The 22,544-nt window shown below is 49.1% G+C and overlaps 1 protein-coding gene across 1 annotated transcript in view; it reads right to left on the bottom strand.

The window, feature by feature from the left end:
• Positions 1-994: 994 nt before the first annotated feature.
• LOC134945677 (uncharacterized) overlaps positions 995-22,544 on the bottom strand; it is a 101,920-nt gene continuing 80,370 nt past the window's right edge. The window contains exons 3-4 of the mRNA XM_063935118.1: positions 4,713-4,786; positions 995-2,106 (exon numbers count right to left, since the gene is read on the bottom strand). Coding sequence (XP_063791188.1) covers positions 1,730-2,106; positions 4,713-4,786 — 451 coding nt within the window. The 3' untranslated portion in view covers positions 995-1,729. The remainder of the gene's footprint in view (positions 2,107-4,712; positions 4,787-22,544) is intronic.

Consider the following 22,544-nt stretch of genomic DNA (forward strand, 5'->3'; position numbering starts at 1 on the left):
CAGGGGCGCAGGTACACGCATTGGGAAAACTCCAGAATACCGGCGTACACTGTGTGGTCAGGCGGGTATTTCAAATTCAGTGCTGGTGGTATCCAATTGAAATTTGCGTACCGGTAGCCAGTCAAGACCGACCACAGCAGCCGCCCCTGATTGGCTGCTGGTCCGCCAGCTTCAATTGGCTCACGGCCGGCACCAGATTTGAAATACTGCCGGGCCTGGTGCTGTCTCTCTCCAAGTCCTTGGTAGGAACGGTCATTGGTGTGCTCACCATCGATGGTTGCCATCTATTGTGAAACTGTGAGTGGCCATTGATGGTCACCAAATATGCTATGGGAGACTATTGACGGTTTCACCCATCGATTGTCATCTCCGTTATTTTGTGAGTGACCCGCGGGCCAACACAGCCTTGCGGCCTGGCTTCACAGGTGTCAGGGGCGGAGCTATGCTCCAATGCCAAGCAATTTGGAGAAAAAAAATATTAATTTATGCTGTGGCACCGATGGGGGGAAACCATGTGGTTTTCTCCCAACGATGGCAAAAAAATTAATTATCGGCCATAAACCATCAATGATTAGGTATCATCGATGATCGATGGCCATCTCTAGTCCATGGCTGCAGATGCCTGCGGTGCGTCAGCTGCACAGATGCCATCCAGGTCATCTCCTCTGTCTGGGCCTGGGACGCAGTACTGACAGTCCCCTCTAGATGGCGGCCCTGTGTACAGAATCTGAATGTGATTTTGATCAGGCTCTCTGTGCTGTTTCCATTGCGGCACTGTGCGGCCTGGCTGCATGTTCATAGAAAAAACAGCGGGCAACCGGGTCCACCTCTGAGTCATGCCCATTACATCAGCCCCACATGCAGTGGAGCCACCGTGTGACCCGTGTAGGAGGGTGAATTTTTCTCTTCTAGTCACTGACACCAGGTGGAGACTATAAATTCCATCATAATTATTTCTTCCATAGACATGTGACGATAATCAGTCCAACAAAGCTGATATTAATTCCTTTATTGAGAAACATTGTAGTAATGTATGTGGAAGGAGATGTGGCCTGGCCACGGTGGCGGTATGTATGTGGAAGGAGATGTGGCCAGGCCATGGTGGTGGTATGTATGTGGAACGAGATGTGGCCAGACCACGGTGGTGGTATGTATGTGGAAGGAGATGTGGCCAGGCCACGGTGGTGGTATGTATGTGGAAGGAGATGTGGCCAGACCACGGTGGTGGTATGTATGTGGAAGGAGATGTGGCCAGGCCACGGTGGTGGTATGTATGTGGAAGGAGATGTGGCCAGGCCACGGTGGTGGTATGTATGTGGAAGGAGATGTGGCCAGGCCACGGTGGTGGTATGTATGTGGAAGGAGATGTGGCCAGACCACGGTGGTGGTATGTATGTGGAAGGAGATGCAGCCAGGCCACTGTGGCTGTGAATACGTGGAAGGAGATGTGGCCAGGCCATAGTGGAGGTATGTATGTGGAAGGAGATGTGGCCAGGCCACGGTGGCGGTATGTATGTGGAAGGAGATGTGGCCAGGCCACGGTGGCGGTTTGTATATATAGAGAGAACTAGAAGCACATGAAGGGGACACCTGCCTTGTATACAAAGTGGGGACATCTATTATACATCTACGGTACAGTAAGTGGAGGTTGTGAAATTATGCACCAAAACCCCACTCTAAGTGATATTTTCCATTTAATAACATCAGCCCCTGCTCACATCTGGCATCTCTACCTACGTAACACCCAATTATACCATCCCCAAACTCCCTTTCTACTATTAACTACTTCCTGGCACGTCTCCCGCTCTCTTTTCTCTTTATCCTTTTTCTTATCAGCCTCATGTATGTATTGGAGCAGGAATATCTTCCGCTGTACTCGCTCTTCCCGCGGGTTCCTTGTCTGTTCCATACGGAATTTTACTTGTTTTATGGCACCATTAATGAACATCAGGAAGTCTGTGGTTCTCCCCAGAGTTTTTATCCATCTCTCCTTGGTGTAGTTCTCCACGGCTATCACAGTCTCAGCCCCTATCAGCTTGAACTTCTTCTCCATCTCCAAGTAATCTCCGCTGGTTTTGTTGGTGAGGACAATGATAGGGGCAACTCCTGGAGAAGAGATAAGTGTTACAGTGACTCCATAAATGATCATGACTTTGGCAATAAGACTCTAGCAGGGCGGTGTTCAATGTCATTAATGTGATTGGATTTTATGAAGAGAGAAGCTGGATGTGTGACATCATTACATATGTGTGACATCACTACATACAGAAACTAGGTACTGTACACACTATATGATTGATCAATATTATTTATTAATTATATTAAAAGGGCGATATTAATTAAATGTTTGTTGGTATTATTTTTATTTATTTATAACAGAACAAACATTTATTATTTTATTTCATGGGCACCATTTATAGAATTGTAAAAAAATAAATAAAAATAGGTGTCATAAATAATAAATATGTAACACCAATTAATAATGATATAAACCAAAACTAATATTGAAAAAAAAAATTCACTGTCACTAGTTGAAAAAACTCCTCTGATGTATTATACGTTGTCACTCCTCTTCTGCTGTAAAACTGTGATTAAACTCATATACAGGTCTGTTCATCTAAAGGGGCGATAAGTATTACGGAAATTATATACCATACAGTATGTGATAAATGTAAGTGCAATTTATGAAAACTAGGCTCTTCAATCCGGATGCTTACAATCTATCCTAGAGGAAAAGGATCTAATTCCCGATCCTTCTTGCTGGGGTCACAGTGAGAGCATTATGTGGTTATTGGAAAATGGAAATACTACACTATTGTATGTTTTAGTATTTTGTTGAAAATGCCAACAAACCCACACTTTAGTAAATCTAGTAAATCCCCCCTTAGTGTTCTGACTCTTTGATGTGACATACAATATACAGTAGAAGATGATACATGAGAAGATCTACAATATCCATGACATTAGTAGATACTCATATTCCGAATGGACTTTCTGTCCCAAACAGAATGAGGACCAGTACTACACTGCTCAAAAAAATAAAGGGAACACTTAAACAACACAATGTAACTCCAAGTCAATCACACTTCTGTGATATCAAACTGTCCACTTAGGAGGCAACACTGATTGACAATCAATTTCACATGCTGTTGTGTAAATGGAATAGACAACAGGTGGGAATTATAGGCAATTAGCAAGACACCCCCAATAAAGGAGTTGTTCTGCAGGTGGTGACCACAGACCACTTCTCAGCTCTTATGCTTTCTGGCTGATGCTTTGGTCACTTTTGAAAGCTTGCGGTGTTTTCACTCTAATGGTAGCATGAGACGGAGTCTACAACCCACACAAGTGGCTCAGGTAGTGCAGCTCATCCAGGATGGCACATCAATGCGAGCTGTGGCAAGAAGGTTTGCTGTGTCTGTCAGCGTAGTGTCCAGAGCATGGAGGCGCTACCAGGAGACAGGCCAGTACATCAGGAGACGTGGAGGAGGCCGTAGGAGGGCAACAACCCAGCAGCAGGACCGCTACCTCCGCCTTTGTGCAAGGAGGAACAGGAGGAGCACTGCCAGAGCCCTGCAAAATGACATCCAACAAGCCACAAATGTGCATGTGTCTACTCAAACGATCAGAAACAGACTCCATAAGGGTGGTATGAGGGCCCGACGTCCACAGGTGTGGGTTGTGCTTACAGCCCAACACCGTGCAGGACGTTTGGCATTTGCCAGAGAACACCAAGATTGGCAAATTCGCCACTGGCGCCCTGTGATCTTCACAGATGAAAGCAGGTTCTCACTGAGCACATGTGACAGACGTGACAGAGTCTGGAGACGCCAAGGAGAATGTTCTGCTGCCTGCAACATCCTCCAGCATGACCGGTTTGGCAGTGGGTCAGTAATGGTGTGGGGTGGCATTTCTTTGGGGGGCCGCACAGCCCTCCATGTGCTCGCCAAAGGTAGCCTGACTGCCATTAGGTACCGAGATCAGATCCCCAGACCCCTTGTGAGACCATATGCTGCTGCGGTTGGCACTGGGTTCCTCCTAATGCAAGACAATGCTAGACCTCATGTGGCTGGAGTGTGTCAGCAGTTCCTGCAAGACGAAGGCATTGATGCTATGGACTGGCCCGCCCGTTCCCCAGACCTGAATCCAATTGAGCACATCTGGGACATCATGTCTCGCTCCATCCACCAACGCCACGTTGCATCACAGACTGTCCAGGAGTTGGCGGATGCTTTAGTCCAGGTCTGGGAGGAGATCCCTCAGGAGACCATCCGCCACCTCATCAGGAGCATGCCCAGGCGTTGTAGGAAGGTCATACAGGCACGTGGAGGCCACACACACTACTGAGCCTCATTCTGACTTGTTTAAAGGACATTACATCAAAGTTGGATCAGCCTGTAGTGTGTTTTTCCACTTTAATTTTGAGGGTGACTCCAAATCCAGACCTCCATGGGTTAATAAATTTGATTTCCATTGATAATTTTTGTGTGATTTTGTTGTCAGCACATTCAACTATGTAAAGAACAAAGTATTTAATAAGAATATTTCATTAATTCAGATCTAGAATGTGTTATTTTAGTGTTCCCTTTATTTTTTAGAGCAGTGTAGTAAGAGACAGTGGCCGGATCCTCCCGCTGATACCAGTCTATGTGACGCTGGGTATCTTCAATGCAATCATTATATAATTATAACAATGAAAAGCTTTCAGTTACCTGTCATTTCTATACAGTTACTGATAAATGTTTTCAGTTTTGGCATTTTCTGTTCTGCAGGTCCGTCCCTGGCACTAGAAAATGAAGAAAAATATTGAAACATAATTCAGTATATATTAGAAACTAGGTGATTCATCGTGCCCTATGGGCGCTCTTCACACCGTCGCAAGCGGCTACGCCCCATAATACCCTTGCACACCGTTCTGGCGTGCAATATTTTTAATATATGGAGTATTACCTCCAATCATAATTTTGTGAGTAGTTAAATATTGCCCAGACAAAGGTCGTGCGATGGTTAAGGGGCCGTAGCCCCTTGTGATGGCGTGAATAGAGCACGCAGGGCCCGATGAATCACATAGTAGGTGCTGTGGTTGGGGGATTGGCGGGTGTGGGGAAGATGCGGATGGGGGAGGGGGTGCCATGGGTGGGGGAGGGGCAGTTGCTGGGGTGCTGCAGGAGGGGGTGGGGCGAGTGCGGTGGTGCTGCAGGTAGTTAAATATTGCCCGGACAAAGGTCGTGCGATGGTTAAGGTGCCGTAGCCCCTTGTGATGGCGTGAACAGAGCACGCAGGTGTGAACAGAGCACGCAGGGCCTGATGAATCACATAGTAGGTGCTGTGGTTGGGGGATTGGCGGGTGTGGGGGAGATGCGGATGGGGGAGGGGGTGCCATGGGTGGGGGAGGGGCAGTTGCTGGGGTGCTGCAGGAGGGGGTGGGGCGAGTTGGGTGGTGCCGCAGGTGGGGGAGTGGGTGCGTGGGTGCCGCGGGTGGGGGAGGGACAGGTGGGGGAGGAGCGGGGGGGGCAGGGGCGGGTGTGGGGATTCCGTGGATGGGCCCGGAGGTACTGTGAGTGGGGTAGGGGCAGGAAATGCTTCTCCTGGAAGCAGCGATAATACGTAGGGAGGCGCATTTAAACTGACTTCAATACATTAATAATCCATACTGTGATTACAGCAAATGTGTTCTAACATTTCTGAATTTTATTCCTTCTTTAGAGAACCTGAAGGAATAAAATTCCGAAACGCTAGAACACATTTACTGTAATCACAGTATGGCCGGTGTCCCAAAGCGCTGCATTACAGTGAAGAAGATGCACTTAATAAACTGCAGCTACCAGCAGCCCTAAGGGCCGGAATGTTCCTGCGCTAAGGGCTGCTGGGAGCTGTAGTATATAGTATATATGTTGGGACACCGGCGCTAACAATAGTGACTGGCTGGCAGAACTGACTGACTCGCTGAATCAGTGTAAAAGGTGAGAGTGCTGTGCAGAGTCAGTGACACCCACTGCACACCCACTGCACTGCACAGCACTGTCACCTTTTACACTGATTCAGCGTCCAGACATTACCCTCCGTAATATCCCCCCCTCTATCCGTTACATTAGCCATCTCGGGGCTTCCAGCCCAGGTGCTGTGTTGAGGAGCCAGGGCCTCTGGGGATCTGGGCGCGGATGGGGCGGGGAGGCACTTCTGTGACATCACGCGCAGAGGAGGCTCCGGGGCTCAGAGAGTATGCGGCACAGGGAGGGCTATGAAAGCCTTCTGCTGCGCCGCTTTCATACACATCTATGCCGGTGGCCGCAGCAGCTTTTGCGCCACCTGCACCGCAGCTAGGGAGTGGGGATTGTTGATGCCGGAGGGGACAGGCGGACTGGCAGCAGGACATAGGATGCAGTAGTAAAAGGAGACTTGCTGCAGATGCAGTGACATACCCCCCAGCTGCACCTCTTTGGCAGGTACAGGACCTTTTTTATGGTCTGTACTGATTTTTGGCTCTCCAAACTTCCATTGAAAGTATAGGAAAAGGGGTGTGGCCATGTCGCTTTACCTGTGGCCATGCCCCCTTGTTCGAGTTTGTAGCAATTTTTATGTGTAATTTGTTGGAGGGTATGTTGCTGCAGATACAGTGGGCCTATTTTGGGGTGTGGACCTGGAGCTGCAGCTCCATCAGCCCCATTGCTAATCCTGCTCTGGGAACACACAGCAGCCAAAGGGCAGAGCCTCCCATTGGATGTAACCTGTGTGGGAGGGCGTTTCTCGCTCAATCAGCTGTGGACTGGGTGTAATAGACCTGCTGCTAACCCAATGAGAGCTCCTAGCCACGCCCAGCGTTATACACACAGTCACAGAGTCACAGATCTGGACTATTATATAGGAGATGGTGGCAGTTTCTGCGCTCAGTCATAGGATGCGGATGGAAACCTGCATTTTTACTCTACATGGGCAGATTCTCACACTAGCAATAGGCAGCGGTGTAGCTACCATAAGTGCAGGGAGTACAGCTGCTATGGGGCCCAGAGCTGAGAGGGGCCACCTTCCCTGTCACAGTTACATGTGTTATATACAGGGTGTAGCTACCATAGGTGCAGGGAGTACAGCTGCTATGGGGCCCAGAGCTGAGAGGGACCACCTTCCCTGTCACAGTTACATGTGTTATATACAGGGTGTAGCTACCGTAAGTGCAGGGAGTACAGCTACTATGGGGCCCAGAGCTGAGAGGGGCCACCTTCCCTGTCACAGTTACATGTGTTATATACAAGGGTGTAGCTACCATAGGTGCAAGTAGTGCAGCTGCTATGGGCCCAGAGCTGAGAGGGGCCACCTTCCCTGTCACAGTTACATGTGTTATATACAGGGTGTAGCTTCCATAGGTGCAGGGAGTACAGCTGCTATGGGGCCCAGAGCTGAGAGGGGCCACCTTCCCTGTCACAGTTACATGTGTTATATACAGGGTGTAGCTACCATAGGTGCAGGGAGTGCAGCTGCTATGGGGCCCAGAGCTGAGAGGGGCCACCTTCCCTGTTACAGGTACATGTGTTATATACAGGGTGTAGCTACCATAGGTGCAGGGGGTGCAGCTGCTATGGGGCCAGAGCAGAGAGGGGCCATCTTCCCCGTCACAGTTACATGTGTTATATACAGGGTGTAGCTACCATAGGTGCAGGGACTGCAGCTGCTATGGGCCCAGAGCTGAGAGGGGCCACCTTCCCTGTCACAGTTACATGTGTTATATACAGGGTGTAGCTACCATAGGTGCAGGGAGTACAGCTGCTATGGGGCCAGAGCTGAGAGGGGCCACCTTCCCTGTCACAGTTACATGTGTTATATACAGGGTGTAGCTACCATAGGTGCAGGGAGTGCAGCTGCTATGGGGCCAGAGATGAGAGGGGCCATCTTCCCTGTCACAGTTGCATGTGTTATATACAGGGTGTAGCTACCATAAGTGCAGGGAGTACAGCTGCTATGGGGCCCAGAGCTGAGAGGGGCCACCTTCCCTGTCACAGTTACATGTGTTATATACAGGGTGTAGCTACCATAGGTGCAGGGAGTACAGCTGCTATGGGGCCCAGAGCTGAGAGGGACCACCTTCCCTGTCACAGTTACATGTGTTATATACAGGGTGTAGCTACCGTAAGTGCAGGGAGAACAGCTGCTATGGGGCCCAGAGCTGAGAGGGGCCACCTTCCCTGTCACAGTTACATGTGTTATATACAGGGTGTAGCTACCATAGGTGCAGGGAGTACAGCTGCTATGGGGCCCAGAGCTGAGAGGGACCACCTTCCCTGTCACAGTTACATGTGTTATATACAGGGTGTAGCTACCGTAAGTGCAGGGAGTACAGCTGCTATGGGGCCCAGAGCTGAGAGGGGCCACCTTCCCTGTCACAGTTACATGTGTTATATACAGGGTGTAGCTACCATAGGTGCAAGTAGTGCAGCTGCTATGGGCCCAGAGCTGAGAGGGGCCACCTTCCCTGTCACAGTTACATGTGTTATATACAGGGTGTAGCTTCCATAGGTGCAGGGAGTACAGCTGCTATGGGGCCCAGAGCTGAGAGGGGCCACCTTCCCTGTCACAGTTACATGTGTTATATACAGGGTGTAGCTACCATAGGTGCAGGGAGTGCAGCTGCTATGGGGCCCAGAGCTGAGAGGGGCCACCTTCCCTGTTACAGGTACATGTGTTATATACAGGGTGTAGCTACCATAGGTGCAGGGGGTGCAGCTGCTATGGGGCCAGAGCAGAGAGGGGCCATCTTCCCCGTCACAGTTACATGTGTTATATACAGGGTGTAGCTACCATAGGTGCAGGGAGTGCAGCTGCTATGGGCCCAGAGCTGAGAGGGGCCACCTTCCCTGTCACAGTTACATGTGTTATATACAGGGTGTAGCTACCATAGGTGCAGGGAGTACAGCTGCTATGGGGCCAGAGCTGAGAGGGGCCATCTTCCCCGTCACAGTTACATGTGTTATATACAGGGTGTAGCTACCATAGGTGCAGGGGGTGCAGCTGCTATGGGGCCAGAGCTGAGAGGGGCCATCTTCCCCGTCACAGTTACATGTGTTATATACAGGGTGTAGCTACCATAGGTGCAGGGGGTGCAGCTGCTATGGGGCCAGAGCTGAGAGGGGCCATCTTCCCCGTCACAGTTACATGTGTTATATACAGGGTGTAGCTACCATCATGGCCGGATTAACAATGGGGCGGATGGAGCTGCAGCTCCAGGCCCCTCATTGAAAATAGGCCCACAGAAGTGACAGCAGTGACAGGAAAAATAAGAATTTACTTACCGATAATTCTATTTCTCGTAGTCCGTAGTGGATGCTGGGGACTCCGTCAGGACCATGGGGAATAGCGGGCTCCGCAGGAGACAGGGCACATCTAAAAAAGCTTTTAGGTCACATGGTGCGTACTGGCTCCTCCCCCTATGACCCTCCTCCAAGCCTCAGTTAGGTACTGTGCCCGGACGAGCGTACACAATAAGGAAGGATCTTGAATCCCGGGTAAGACTCATACCAGCCACACCAATCACACCGTACAACTTGTGATCTGAACCCAGTTAACAGTATGATAACAAAACGAAGTAGCCTCTGAAAAGATGGCTCACAACAATAGTAATAACCCGATTTTTGTAACAATAACTATGTACAAGCATTGCAGACAATCCGCACTTGGGATGGGCGCCCAGCATCCACTACGGACTACGAGAAATAGAATTATCGGTAAGTAAATTCTTATTTTCTCTAACGTCCTAGTGGATGCTGGGGACTCCGTCAGGACCATGGGGATTATACCAAAGCTCCCAAACGGGCGGGAGAGTGCGGATGACTCTGCAGCACCGAATGAGAGAACTCCAGGTCCTCCTTAGCCAGAGTATCAAATTTGTAAAATTTTACAAACGTGTTCTCCCCTGACCACGTAGCTGCTCGGCAAAGTTGTAATGCCGAGACCCCTCGGGCAGCCGCCCAAGATGCGCCCACTTTCCTAGTGGAGTGGGCCTTTACAGATTTAGGCTGTGGCACGCCTGCCACAGAATGTGCAAGTTGGATTGTGCTACAGATCCAACGTGCAATCGTCTGTTTAGACGCAGGAGCACCCATCTTGTTGGGTGCATACAATATAAACGAGTCAGATTTTCTGACTCCAGCTGTCCTTGAAATATATATTTTTAAAGCTCTGACAACGTCCAGTAACTTGGAGTCCTCCAAGTCGCTAGTAGCCGCAGGCACCACAATAGGCTGGTTCAAGTGAAAAGCCGAAACCACCTTAGGGAGAAATTGAGGACGTGTCCGCAATTCTGCCCTGTCCGAATGGAAAATCAGATATGGGCTTTTGTACGATAAAGCCGCCAACTCTGAAACTCTCCTGGCTGAAGCCAGGGCCAATAGCATGGTTACCTTCCATGTAAGGTATTTTAAATCTACCGATTTTAAAGGCTCAAACCAATGAGATTTGAGAAAATTTAGAACCACGTTCAAATCCCACGGTGCCACTGGAGGCACTATTGGGGGTTGTATATGTAGTACACCTTTTACAAAAGTTTGTACTTCAGGCACTGACGCCAATTCCTTCTGGAAGAAAATTGATAAGGCCGAAATTTGAACTTTAATGGACCCCAATTTTAGGCCCATAGACAATCCTGCTTGCAGGAAATGTAAGAATCGACCCAATTGAAATTCTTCCGTTGGAGCCTTCTTGGCCTCACACCACGCAACATATTTTCTCCAAATGCGGTGATAATGTTGTGCGGTCACATCTTTCCTGGCTTTAATTAAAGTAGGAATAACTTCCTCAGGAATGCCCTTCTCTTTTAGAATCCGGCGTTCAACCGCCATGCCGTCAAACGCAGTCGCGGTAAGTCTTGGAACATACAAGGTCCCTGCTGAAGCAGATCCCTTCTTAGAGGTAGAGGCCACGGATCCTCCGTGAGCATCTCTTGAAGTTCCGGATACCAAGTTCTTCTTGGCCAGTCCGGAGCTACCAGTATTGTTCTTACTCCTCTTTTCCGAATAATTCTCAGTACCTTTGGTATGAGAGGCAGAGGAGGGAACACATACACTGACTGGTACACCCACGGTGTTACCAGAGCGTCCACAGCTATTGCCTGGGGGCCTCTTGACCTGGCGCAATACCTGTCCAATTTTTTGTTGAGGCGAGACGCCATCATGTCCACCTTTGGTTTTTCCCAACGGTTCACAATCATGTGGAAAACTTCTGGATGAAGTCCCCACTCTCCCGGGTGAAGGTCGTGTCTGCTGAGGAAATCTGCTTCCCAGTTGTCCACTCCCGGGATGAACACTGCTGACAGTGCTACGACATGATCCTCCGCCCAGCGCAGAATCCTTGCAGCTTCTGCCATTGCACTCCTGCTTCTCGTGCCGCCTTGTCGGTTTACGTGGGCGACTGCCTTGATGTTGTCGGACTGGATCAACACCGGCTGACCCTGAAGCAGAGGTCTTGCTTGGCTTAGGGCATTGTATATCGCTCTTAGCTCCAGTATATTTATGTGAAGAGACTTCTCCAGGTTTGACCACACGCCCTGGAAGTTTCTTCCCTTTGTGACTGCTCCCCAACCTCGTAGGCTGGCATCCGTAGTCACCAGGACCCAGTCCTGTATGCCGAATCTGCGGCCCACTAACAGATGGGCAGTCTGCAACCACCACAGGAGAGACAACCTTGTTCTCGGTGACAGTGTTATCCTCTGATGCATGTGCAGATGCGATCCGGACCATTTGTCCAGCAGATCCCATTGAAATGTCCGTGCATGGAATCTGCCGAATGGAATCGCTTCGTACGAAGCCACCATCTTTCCCAGGACTCTTGTGCATTGATGTACTGACACAGTTCCTGGTTTTAGGAGGTTCCTGACAAGTTCGGATAACTCCCTTGCTTTCTCTTCCGGGAGAAATACCTTTTTCTGAACCGTGTCCAGAATCATGCCCAGGAACAGCAGATGTGTTGTCGGGGTCAATTGAGATTTTGGAAGATTTAGAATCCACCCGTGTTGCTGAAGCACTACTTGTGTTAGTGCCACACCGACTTCCAGCTGTTCTCTGGACTTTGCCCTTATCAGGAGATCGTCCAAGTACGGGATAATTAATACGCCTTTTCTTCGTAGAAGAACCATCATTTCGGTCATTACCTTGGTAAAGACCCGAGGAGCCGTGGACAAACCAAACGGCAGCGTTTGAAACTGATAATGACAGTCTTGTATCACGAACCTGAGATACCCTTGGTGTGAGGGGTAAATCGGGACATGTAGATAAGCATCTTTTATGTCCAAGGACACCATGAAGTCTCCTTCTTCCAGATTCGCTATCACTGCTCTGAGTGACTCCATCTTGAACTTGAATTTCTGTATGTACAGGTTCAAGGATTTCAGATTTAGAATAGGCCTTACCGAACCGTCCGGTTTCGGTACCACAAATAGTGTGGAATAATACCCCTTTCCCTGTTGTAGGAGGGGTACCTTGACTATCACCTGCTGAGAATACAGCTTGTGAATGGCTTCCAAAACCAACGTCCTTTCTGAGGGAGACGTTGGTAAAGCAGACTTTAGGAACCGGCGAGGGGGAGACCTTTCGAACTCCAGCATGTAACCCTGAGATATTATCTGCAGGACCCACGGGTCCACTTGTGAGTGAGCCCATTGATTGCTGAAAATCTTGAGCCGACCCCCCACCGTTCCTAAGTCCGCTTGTAAAGCCCCAGCGTCATGCTGATGGCTTTGTAGAAGCCGGGGCGGGCTTCTGTTCCTGGGCAGGGGCTGCTTGCTGCCCTTTCTTACCCTTTCCTCTGCCTCGCGGCAGATAAGACTGTCCTTTTGGTCGCTTTTTATAGGAGCGAAAGGACTGCGGCTGAAAAGACGGTGTCTTTTTCTGTTGGGAAGGAGTCTGAGGTAAAAAATAAGATTTTACTTACCGATAAATCTATTTCTCGTAGTCCGTAGTGGATGCTGGGACTCCGTAAGTACCATGGGGAATAGCGGCTCCGCAGGAGACAGGGCACAATACTAAAAAGCTTTAGGATCAGGTGGTGTGTACTGGCTCCTCCCCCTATGACCCTCCTCCAAGCCTCAGTTAGGATACTGTGCCCGGACGAGCGTGCATAATAAGGAAGGATATTGAATCCCGGGTAAGACTCATACCAGCCACACCAATCACACCGTACAACCTGTGATCTGAACCCAGTTAACAGTATGATAACAACGAAGGAGCCTCTGAAAAGATGGCTCCCAACAAGAATAACCCGATTTTTGTAACAATAACTATGTACAAGTATTGCAGACAATCCGCACTTGGGATGGGCGCCCAGCATCCACTACGGACTACGAGAAATAGATTTATCGGTAAGTAAAATCTTATTTTCTCTGACGTCCTAGTGGATGCTGGGACTCCGTAAGGACCATGGGGATTATACCAAAGCTCCCAAACGGGCGGGAGAGTGCGGATGACCCTGCAGCACCGAATGAGAGAACTCCATGTCCTCCTCAGCCAGGGTATCAAATTTGTAGAATTTAGCAAACGTGTTTGCCCCTGACCAAGTAACTGCTCGGCAAAGTTATAAAGCCAAGACCCCTCGGGCAGTCGCCCAAGATGAGCCCACTTCCTTGTGGAATGGGCTTTTACAGATTTTGGCTGTGGCAGGCCTGCCACAGAATGTGTAAACTGAATTGTATTACAAATCCAGCGAACAATCGTCTGCTTAGAAGCAGGAGCACCCATCTTGTTGGGTGCATACAGGCTAAACAGCGAGTCAGATTTCCTGACTCCAGCCGTCCTGGAACATATATTTTCAGGGTCCTGACAACGTCAAGTAACTTGGAGTCCTCCAAGTCCCTAGTAACCGCAGGTACCACAATAGGTTGGTTCATGTGAAACACAGAAAACACCTTAAGGAGAAATTGAGGACGAGTCCTCAATTCTGCCCTGTCAGAATGAAAAATTAAGTAAGGGCTTTTATATGATAAAGCCGCCAATTCTGACACACGCCTGGCTGAAGCCAGGGCTAATAGCATCGTCACCTTCCATGTGAGATATTTTAAGTCCACAGTGGTGAGTGGTTCAAACCAATGTGACTTTAGGAAACTCAAAACAACCTTGAGATCCCAAGGTGCCACTGGGGGCACAAAAGGAGGCTGTATATGCATTACCCCTTTTACAAACGTCTGAACTTCAGGCACTAAAGCCAGTTCTTTCTGGAAGAAATTCGACAGTGCCGAAATTTGAACCTTAATGGACCCTAATTTTAGGCCCATAGACAGTCCTGTTTTCAGGAAATGTAGGAAACGACCCAGTTTGAATTCCTCTGTAGGGGCCTTCTTGGCCTCACACCACGCAACATATTTTCGCCAAATGCGGTGAAAATGTTTTGCGGTTACATCCTTCCTGGCATTGACCAGGGTAGGGATGACTTCATCTGGAATGCCCTTTCCGGCGTTCAACCGCCATGCCATCAAACGCAGCCGCGGTAAGTCTTGGAAAAGACAAGGCCCCTGCTGGAGCAGGTCCTTTCTTAGAGGTAGAGGCCACGGGTCTTCCGTGAGCATCTCTTGAAGTTCCGGGTACCAAGTCCTTCTTGGCCAATCCGGAACCACGAGTATCGTTCTTACTCCTCTCCTTCTTATGATTCTCAGAACTTTTGGTATGAGAGGCATAGGAGGGAACACATACCCTGACTGGTACACCCACAGTGTTACCAGAGCGTCCACCGCTATTGCCTGAGGGTCCCTTGACCTGGCGCAATATCTGTCTAGTTTTTTGTTCAGGCGGGACGCCATCATGTTCACCTTTGGTTTTTCCCAACGGTTTACAATCATGTGGAAGACTTCTGGATGAAGTCCCCACTCTCCCGGGTGGAGGTCATGCCTGCTGAGGAAGTCTGCTTCCCAGTATTCCACTCCCGGAATGAACACTGCTGAGAGTGTTATCACATGATTTTTCGCCCAGCGAAGAATCCTTGCAGTTTCTGCCATTTCCCTCCTGCTTCTTGTGCCGCCCTGTCTGTTTACGTGGGCGACTGCCGTGATGTTGTCCCACTGGATCAATACCGGCTGACCTTGAAGCAGAGGTCTTGCTAAGCTTAGAGCCTTGTAAATTGCCCTTAGCTCCAGTATATTTATGTGGAGAGAAGTCTCCAGACTTGATCACACACCCTGGAAATTTTATTTCCTTGTGTGACTGCTCCCCAGCCACTCAGGCTGGCATCCGTGGTCACCAGGACCCAGTCCTGAATGGCGAATCTGCGGCCCTTTCATAGATGAGCACTCTGCAGCCACCGCAGAAGAAACACCCTTGTCCTTGGAGACAGGGTTATCCGCTGATGCATCTGAAGATGCGATCCGGACCATTTTTCCAGCAGATCCCACTGAAAGGTTCTTGCGTGAAATCTACCGAATGGGATCGCTTTGTAAGAAACCACCATTTTTCACAGGACCCTTGTGCAATGATGCACTGATACTTTTCCTGGTTTTAGGAGGTTCCTGACTAGCTCGGATAACTCCCTGGCTTTCTTCTCCGGGAGAAAACATCCTTTTCTGGACTGTGTCCAGAATCATCCCTAGGAACAGTAGACGTGTCGTCGGAAAAAGCTGCGATTTTGGAATATTTAGAATCCACTCGTGCTGTCGTAGAACTACTTGAGATAGTGCTACTCCGACCTCCAACTGTTCTCTGGACCTTGCCCTTATCAGGAAAGCGTCCATATTTCTTTTAAGAAGAATCATCATTTCGGCCATTACCTTGGTAAAGACCCGGGGTGCCGTGGACAATCCAAACGGCAGCGTCTGAACTGATAGTGACAGTTCTGTACCACGAACCTGAGATACCCTTGGTGAGAAGGGCAAATTTGGACATGTAGGTAAGCGTCCCTGATATCCAGTGACACCATATCGTCCCCTTCTTCCTGGTTCGCTATCACTGCTCTGAGTGACTCCATCTTGATTTGAACCCTTGTATGTAAGTGTTCAAATATTTCAGATCTCACCGAGCCATCTGGCTTCAGTACCACAATATAGTGTGGAATAATACCCCTTCCCTTGTTGTAGGAGGGGTACTTTGATTATCACCTGCTGGGAATACAGCCTGTGAATTGTTTCCAATACTGCCTCCCTGTCGGAGGGAGACGTTGGTAAAGCAGACTTCAGGAACTTGTGAGGGGGAGACGTCTCGAATTTCCAATGTACACCTGGGATACTACTTGTAGGATCCAGGAGTCCACTTGCGAGTGAGCCCACTGCGTGTTGAAACTCTTGAGATGACCCCCCACCGCACCTGAGTCCGCTTGTACGGCCCCAGCTTCATGCTGCGGACTTGGCAGAAGCGGTGGAGGGCTTCTGTTCCTGGGAATGGGCTGCCTGCTGCAGTCTTCTTCCCTTTCCTCTACCCCTGGGCAGATATGACTGGCCTTTTGCCCGCCTGCCCTTATGGGGGCGAAAGGACTGAGACTGAAAAGACTGTGTCCCTTTCTGCTGAGATGTGACTAGGGGTAACAAAAGTGGATTTTTCAGCTGTTGCCATGGCCACCAGGTCCGATGGACCGCCCCTTTATACGGCAATACTTCCATGTGCCGTCTGGAATCTGCATCACCTGACCACTGTCGTGTCTGGCAGATATGGACATCACACTTACTCTTGATGCCAGAATGCAAATATCCCTCTGCGCATCTCGCATATATAGAAATGCATCCTTTAAATGCTCTATAGTCAATAAAATACTGTCCCTGTCAAGGGTATCAATATTTTCAGTCAGGGAATCCGACCAAGCCCCCCCAGCGCTGCACATCCAGGCTGAGGCGATTGCTGGTCGCAGTATAACACCAGTATGTGTATATATACGTTTAAGGATATTTTTCAGCCTTCTATCAGCTGGCTCCTTAAGGGCGGCCGTATCTAGAGACGGTAACGCCACTTGTTTTTATAAGCGTGTGAGCGCCTTATCCACCCTAAGGTGTGTTTCCCAACTCGCCCTAACTTCTGGCGGGAAAAGGTATACCGCCAATACCTTTCTATCGGCGGAAACCCACGCATCATCACACACTTCATTTAATTTATCTGATTCAGGAAAAACTACAGGTAGTTTCTTCACACTCTACATAATACCCTTATTTGTGGTACTTGTAGTATCAGAAATATGTAACATCTCCTTCATTGCCCTTAACATGTAACGTGTGGCCCTAAAGGAAAATACGTTTGTTTCTTCACCGTCGACACTGGAGTCAGTGTCCGTGTCTGTGTCGACCGACTGAGGTAAATGGGCGTTTTTACAAGCCCCTGACGGTGTCTGAGATGCCTGGACAGGTACTAATTGGTTTGCCGGCCGTCTCATGTCGTCAACCGACCTTGCAGCGTGTTGACATTATCACGTAATTCCTAAATAAGCCATCCATTCCGGTGTCGACTCCCTAGAGAGTGACATCACCAATACAGGCAATTTGCTCCGCCTCCTCACCAACATCGTCCTCATACATGTCGACACACACGTACCGACCCACAGCACACACACAGGGAATGTTCTGATAGAGGACAGGACCCCACTAGCCCTTTGGGGAGACAGAGGGAGAGTTTGCCAGCACACACCAAAAACGCTATAATTATACAGGGACAACCCCTTATACAAGTGTTTTCCCTTATAGCATTTTCACATATGTAATTATATCGCCACAAAAGTGCCCCCCCTCTCTGTTTTAACCCTGTTTCTGTAGTGCAGTGCAGGGGAGAGCCTGGGAGCCTTCCTCACAGCAGAGCTGAGCAGGAAAATGGCGCTGTGTGCTGAGGAGAATAGGCCCCGCCCCCTAAAACGGCGGGCTCTTCTCTCGGAGTTTGTGAGATCTGGCAGGGGTTAAATACATCCATATAGCCTCAGGGGCTATATGTGATGTATTTTAGCCATAAAAAAGGTATTATACATTGCTGCCCAGGGCGCCCCCCCCAGCGCCCTGCACCCTCAGTGACAGTTGGTGACTGTTGGTGAAGTGTGCTGACAACAATGGCGCACAGCTGCAGTGCTGTGCGCTACCTTATGAAGACTGAAAGTCTTCTGCCGCCTGTTTCTGGACCTCTGGATCTCTTCAACTTCGGCATCTGCAAGGGGGGTCGGCGGCACGGCTCCGGGACCGGACTCCATGTCTGGGCATGTGTTCGATCCCTCTGGAGCTAATGGTGTCCAGTAGCCTAAGAAGCAAATCCATCCTGCACGCAGGTGAGTTCCCTTCTCTCCCCTAAGTCCCTCGTAGCAGTGAGCCTGTTGCCAGCAGGACTCACTGAAAATAAAAAACCTAAAAACTTTTTCTAAGCAGCTCTTTATGAGAGCCACCTAGATTGCACCCTTCTCGGCCGGGCACAAAAATCTAACTGAGGCTTGGAGGAGGGTCATAGGGGGAGGAGCCAGTACACACCACCTGATCCTAAAGCTTTTTAGTATTGTGCCCTGTCTCCTGCGGAGCCGCTATTCCCCATGGTCCTTACGGAGTCCCAGCATCCACTAGGACGTCAGAGAAAGGTGGATTTGCCGGCAGTTGCCGTGGCCACCAGGTCCGAAAGACCGACCCCAAACAATTCCTCTCCTTTGTATGGCAATACTTCCATATGCCTCTTGGAATCCGCATCACCTGACCACTGTCGCGTCCATAAACTTCTTCTGGCAGATATGGACATCGCGCTTACTCTTGATGCTAGAGTACAAACATCCCTCTGAGCATCTCGCATATAAAGAAAAGCATCCTTTAATTGCTCTAGAGTCAATAAAATACTGTCCCTATCCAGGGTATCAATATTTTCAGTCAGAGAATCCAACCACACTACCCCAGCACTGCACATCCAGGCTGAGGCTATTGCCGGTGGCAGTATAACACCAGTATGTGTGTATATACTCTTCAGTGTAGTTTCCAGCCTCCTATCTGCTGGATCCTTGAGGGCGGCCGTATCAGGAGACGGCAACGCCACTTGCTTTGATAAACGTGTGAGCGCCTTATCCACCCTAGGTGGTGTTTCCCAGCGCGCCCTAACCTCTGGTGGGAAAGGGTATAATGCCAATAACTTCTTTGAAATTAGCAATTTTCTATCGGGTGTAACCCACGCTTCATCACACACATCATTCAATTCCTCTGATTCTGGGAAAAATACAGGTAGTTTTTTCACCCCCCACATAATACCCCTTTTTGAGGTACCAGCAGTATCAGAGATCTGCAAAGCCTCCTTCATTGCCGTGATCATATAACGTGTGGCCCTATTGGAAAATACGTTTGTTTCTTCACCGTCGACACTAGATTCATCTGTGTCGGTACCCGTGTCGACAGACTGAGGTAAAGGACGTTTTACAGCCCCTGACGGTGTCTGAGACGCCTGAACCGGTACTAACTGGTTTGCCGGGCGTCTTATTTCGTCAACTGACTTTTGTAATGTGCTGACATTATCACGTAATTCCATAACTAAAGCCATCCATTCCGGTGTCGACTCCCTAGGGGGTGACATTACCATCATCGGCAATTGCTCTGCCTCCACACCAACATCGTCCTCATACATGTCGACACACACGTACCGACACACAGCAGCCACACAGGGAATGCTCTAATCGAAGACAGGACCCCCTAGCCCTTTGGGGAGACAGAGGGAGAGTTTGCCAGCACACACCAAAAGCGCTATAAATGTATATAAACAACCCTAGAAGGTGTTGTTTACTATATATGCGCTCTTAATATATAAATATCGCCAATTTATGCCCCCCTTCTCTTTGTTACCCTGTTTCTGTAGTGCAGTGCAGGGGAGAGTCCTGGGAGCCTTCCTCACCAGCGGAGCTGAGCAGGAAAATGGCGCTGAGTGCTGAGGAGAATAAGCTCCGCCCCCTTTTCGGCGGGCTTTTTCTCCCGGTTTTTAAGAAACTGGCCTGGGTTAAAATACATACATATAGCCTTAATGGCTATATGTGATGTATTTATTTTGCCAATAAGGTAATTATATTGCTGCCCAGGGCGCCCCCAGCAGCGCCCTGCACCCTCCGTGACCGAGTCAGTGAGCCGTGTGACAACAATGGCGCACAGCTGCAGTGCTGTGCGCTACCTTCATGAAGACTGTGGAGTCTTCTGCCGCCTGTTTCCGGACCTCCGTTCTGCCGTCTCTTCAGCGTCTGTAAGGGGGATCGGCGGCGCGGCTCCGGGACGAACCCCAGGCTGACCTGTGTTCCGACTCCCTCTGGAGCTAAGTGTCCAGTAGCCTAAGACTCCAATCCATCCTGCACGCAGGTGAGTTGGAAATCTCTCCCCTAAGTCCCTCGATGCAGTGATCCTGTTGCCAGCAGGAATCACTGAAAATGAAACCTAAAAAAAAACTTTTCTAAACAGCTCTTTAGGAGAGCCACCTAGATTGCACCCTCTCGGACGGGCACAAAAACCTAACTGAGGCTTGGAGGAGGGTCATAGGGGGAGGAGCCAGTACGCACCATGTGACCTAAAAGCTTTTTTAGATGTGCCCTGTCTCCTGCGGAGCCCGCTATTCCCCATGGTCCTGACGGAGTCCCCAGCATCCACTAGGACGTTAGAGAAAATCTGTTTCCTGTCACAGACTGCCAGCGGACATCCTCTCCCGTGCATCTCCTACTCTAGCTCCAGCACTCTCTAGTCTAGTGGGCTGACTCACCCCTCCGACTGCCATGATTAGAGTTCAGCTCCGACCAGGTAGCCTAGGAAACAGTCCCTGCACAGAAGCTATCAGTATGCTGAGATCCGCGCAGCACTTCCTCATTCTACAAGCTCCGCCCCTGCGTGACGTCATGCGGGGGCGGGGCCATCTCTCAGCACTGCTGCAAGCCTGCTTGAGCTGTGAGCCTGCTGTGACTAGCAACACAGACTGGAGAGGCTGGAGGAAGAGGTTCAGCAGCAGCCTCTGGTAAACCAGTGCAAGGTAGTAAAACATAAAGCAGAGCAAGGGGTGAGGGAGAGAAAAGAGATGAATGTGGGCTAGTAATGAGAAACAGAGTGGAGTGAGAAGAAAGAGTAAGGCTCCTGAGGCAGCAAAGAAAAGTAGGTAATAGAGAGAGAGAGGTAAAGATGCTCTATGTGAGAGATTAGAAAGGAAGTCACTTATGTGAGAGACAAGAAATGAAGCCATGTGAGTAAGATATAGAGAAAAGAAAGGAAGAATAAAGTTTAAATAGAATAAAGTATAAAGACTAAAGGGGCTTCAAAGAGCAGAGAGGGTGAAGAAAAGTGGGCACAGGGACCGCCGTGTGTTGTAATATAAAGGGATGGGGATCCTGCGTGCGGCGTAATACAGAGAGATAGGGACCTGCATATAGCGTAATATAGAGGGATAGGGACCTTCATGGGGGGATCTCTCAACTGCCCCCCCTTCACCACGGTGGGACAGCGGGACAGACCGTGAGAAACGGGACTGTCCCGCCAAAATCGTGTCTCCCTCACTCGGACCTGAGCCTGTCACACTCCCAAGCTCCACCCCCATGCTGTACGGGTAGCTGCTGCTGATGCAGGAAGCCTGGTAAGTTTAACCACTTGACTGACGATTTATTTTGTCGAAAACCGCTCTGAAATTGTCGGGTATTTTTATGAGTGAATTAAGTGAAGAACATGACTTTAACCCTATCCCAAATGATTTTAGTAAAAAGAAAAGAAAAGAAAAATGTTTGTTTATATATTTAAAAAAAATCCCCCCCAACATCGAAACATCAATCGGGAACATCATGACCATCGGAACATCGGGAACATTGCGACTATAGCATTTTGAAAGCTGAGGCAGCCTGCAGGTATGCAGGGAGGGGTAAGGGGGTGGCTTGGGAGGGTTCATTTGCTCTCCCCAGCGGCTGCCATTGTCTGCAGTGATCGGCAGCACGGTCGCATGCTGTGCCTCCAGGTCAGATAGAGCAGTTGCAGGCATGGTCGCATCTGATATCACCATGTCAGGCAAGTGGTTAATGGCTTCTTGTTTAGTGGAATCAATTAGTGTGTGTACTGTGTGTGTGTGTGTCTACTGTATGTGTGTATACTGTGTGCGTGTGTGTACTATATGTGTGGTGTATGTACTGTATGTGTGTGTGTATGTGGTGGTGGGTGAGTGTGTGTACTTTATTTGTGTGTGTGCGTGTATGTGTATGTATATATATATATATATATATATATATATGTATATATATATATATATATATATATACACAAATGCAAAAGGTCCTCTGGAGTGGGGCTGTCGCTTCCCTCCTCACGTTGTATAAGAACCACGTGGCAAGCGCTGCGGGCACGGTGATGCGCTAGGCGCGCCACACTATTTATTCTCCCTCCAGGGGGGTCGAGTACCCCCCCAAGAGGGAGAAAATGTGTCGGCATGCCGGATCCGGCATACTGAAGACCACCCATATATATATATATATATATATATATATATATATATATATATATATATTTATATATATATATATATATATGTTGAGTATCCCATATCCAAATCTTCCGAAATACGGAATATTCTGAAATACGGAATTTTTTGAGTGATAATGAGATAGTGAAACCTTTGTTTTCTGATGGCTCAATGTACACAAACTTTGTTTTATAC

Source organism: Pseudophryne corroboree, chromosome 7 (assembly GCF_028390025.1).
Source record: "Pseudophryne corroboree isolate aPseCor3 chromosome 7, aPseCor3.hap2, whole genome shotgun sequence".
In the NCBI taxonomy this organism is placed as follows: domain Eukaryota; kingdom Metazoa; phylum Chordata; class Amphibia; order Anura; family Myobatrachidae; genus Pseudophryne; species Pseudophryne corroboree.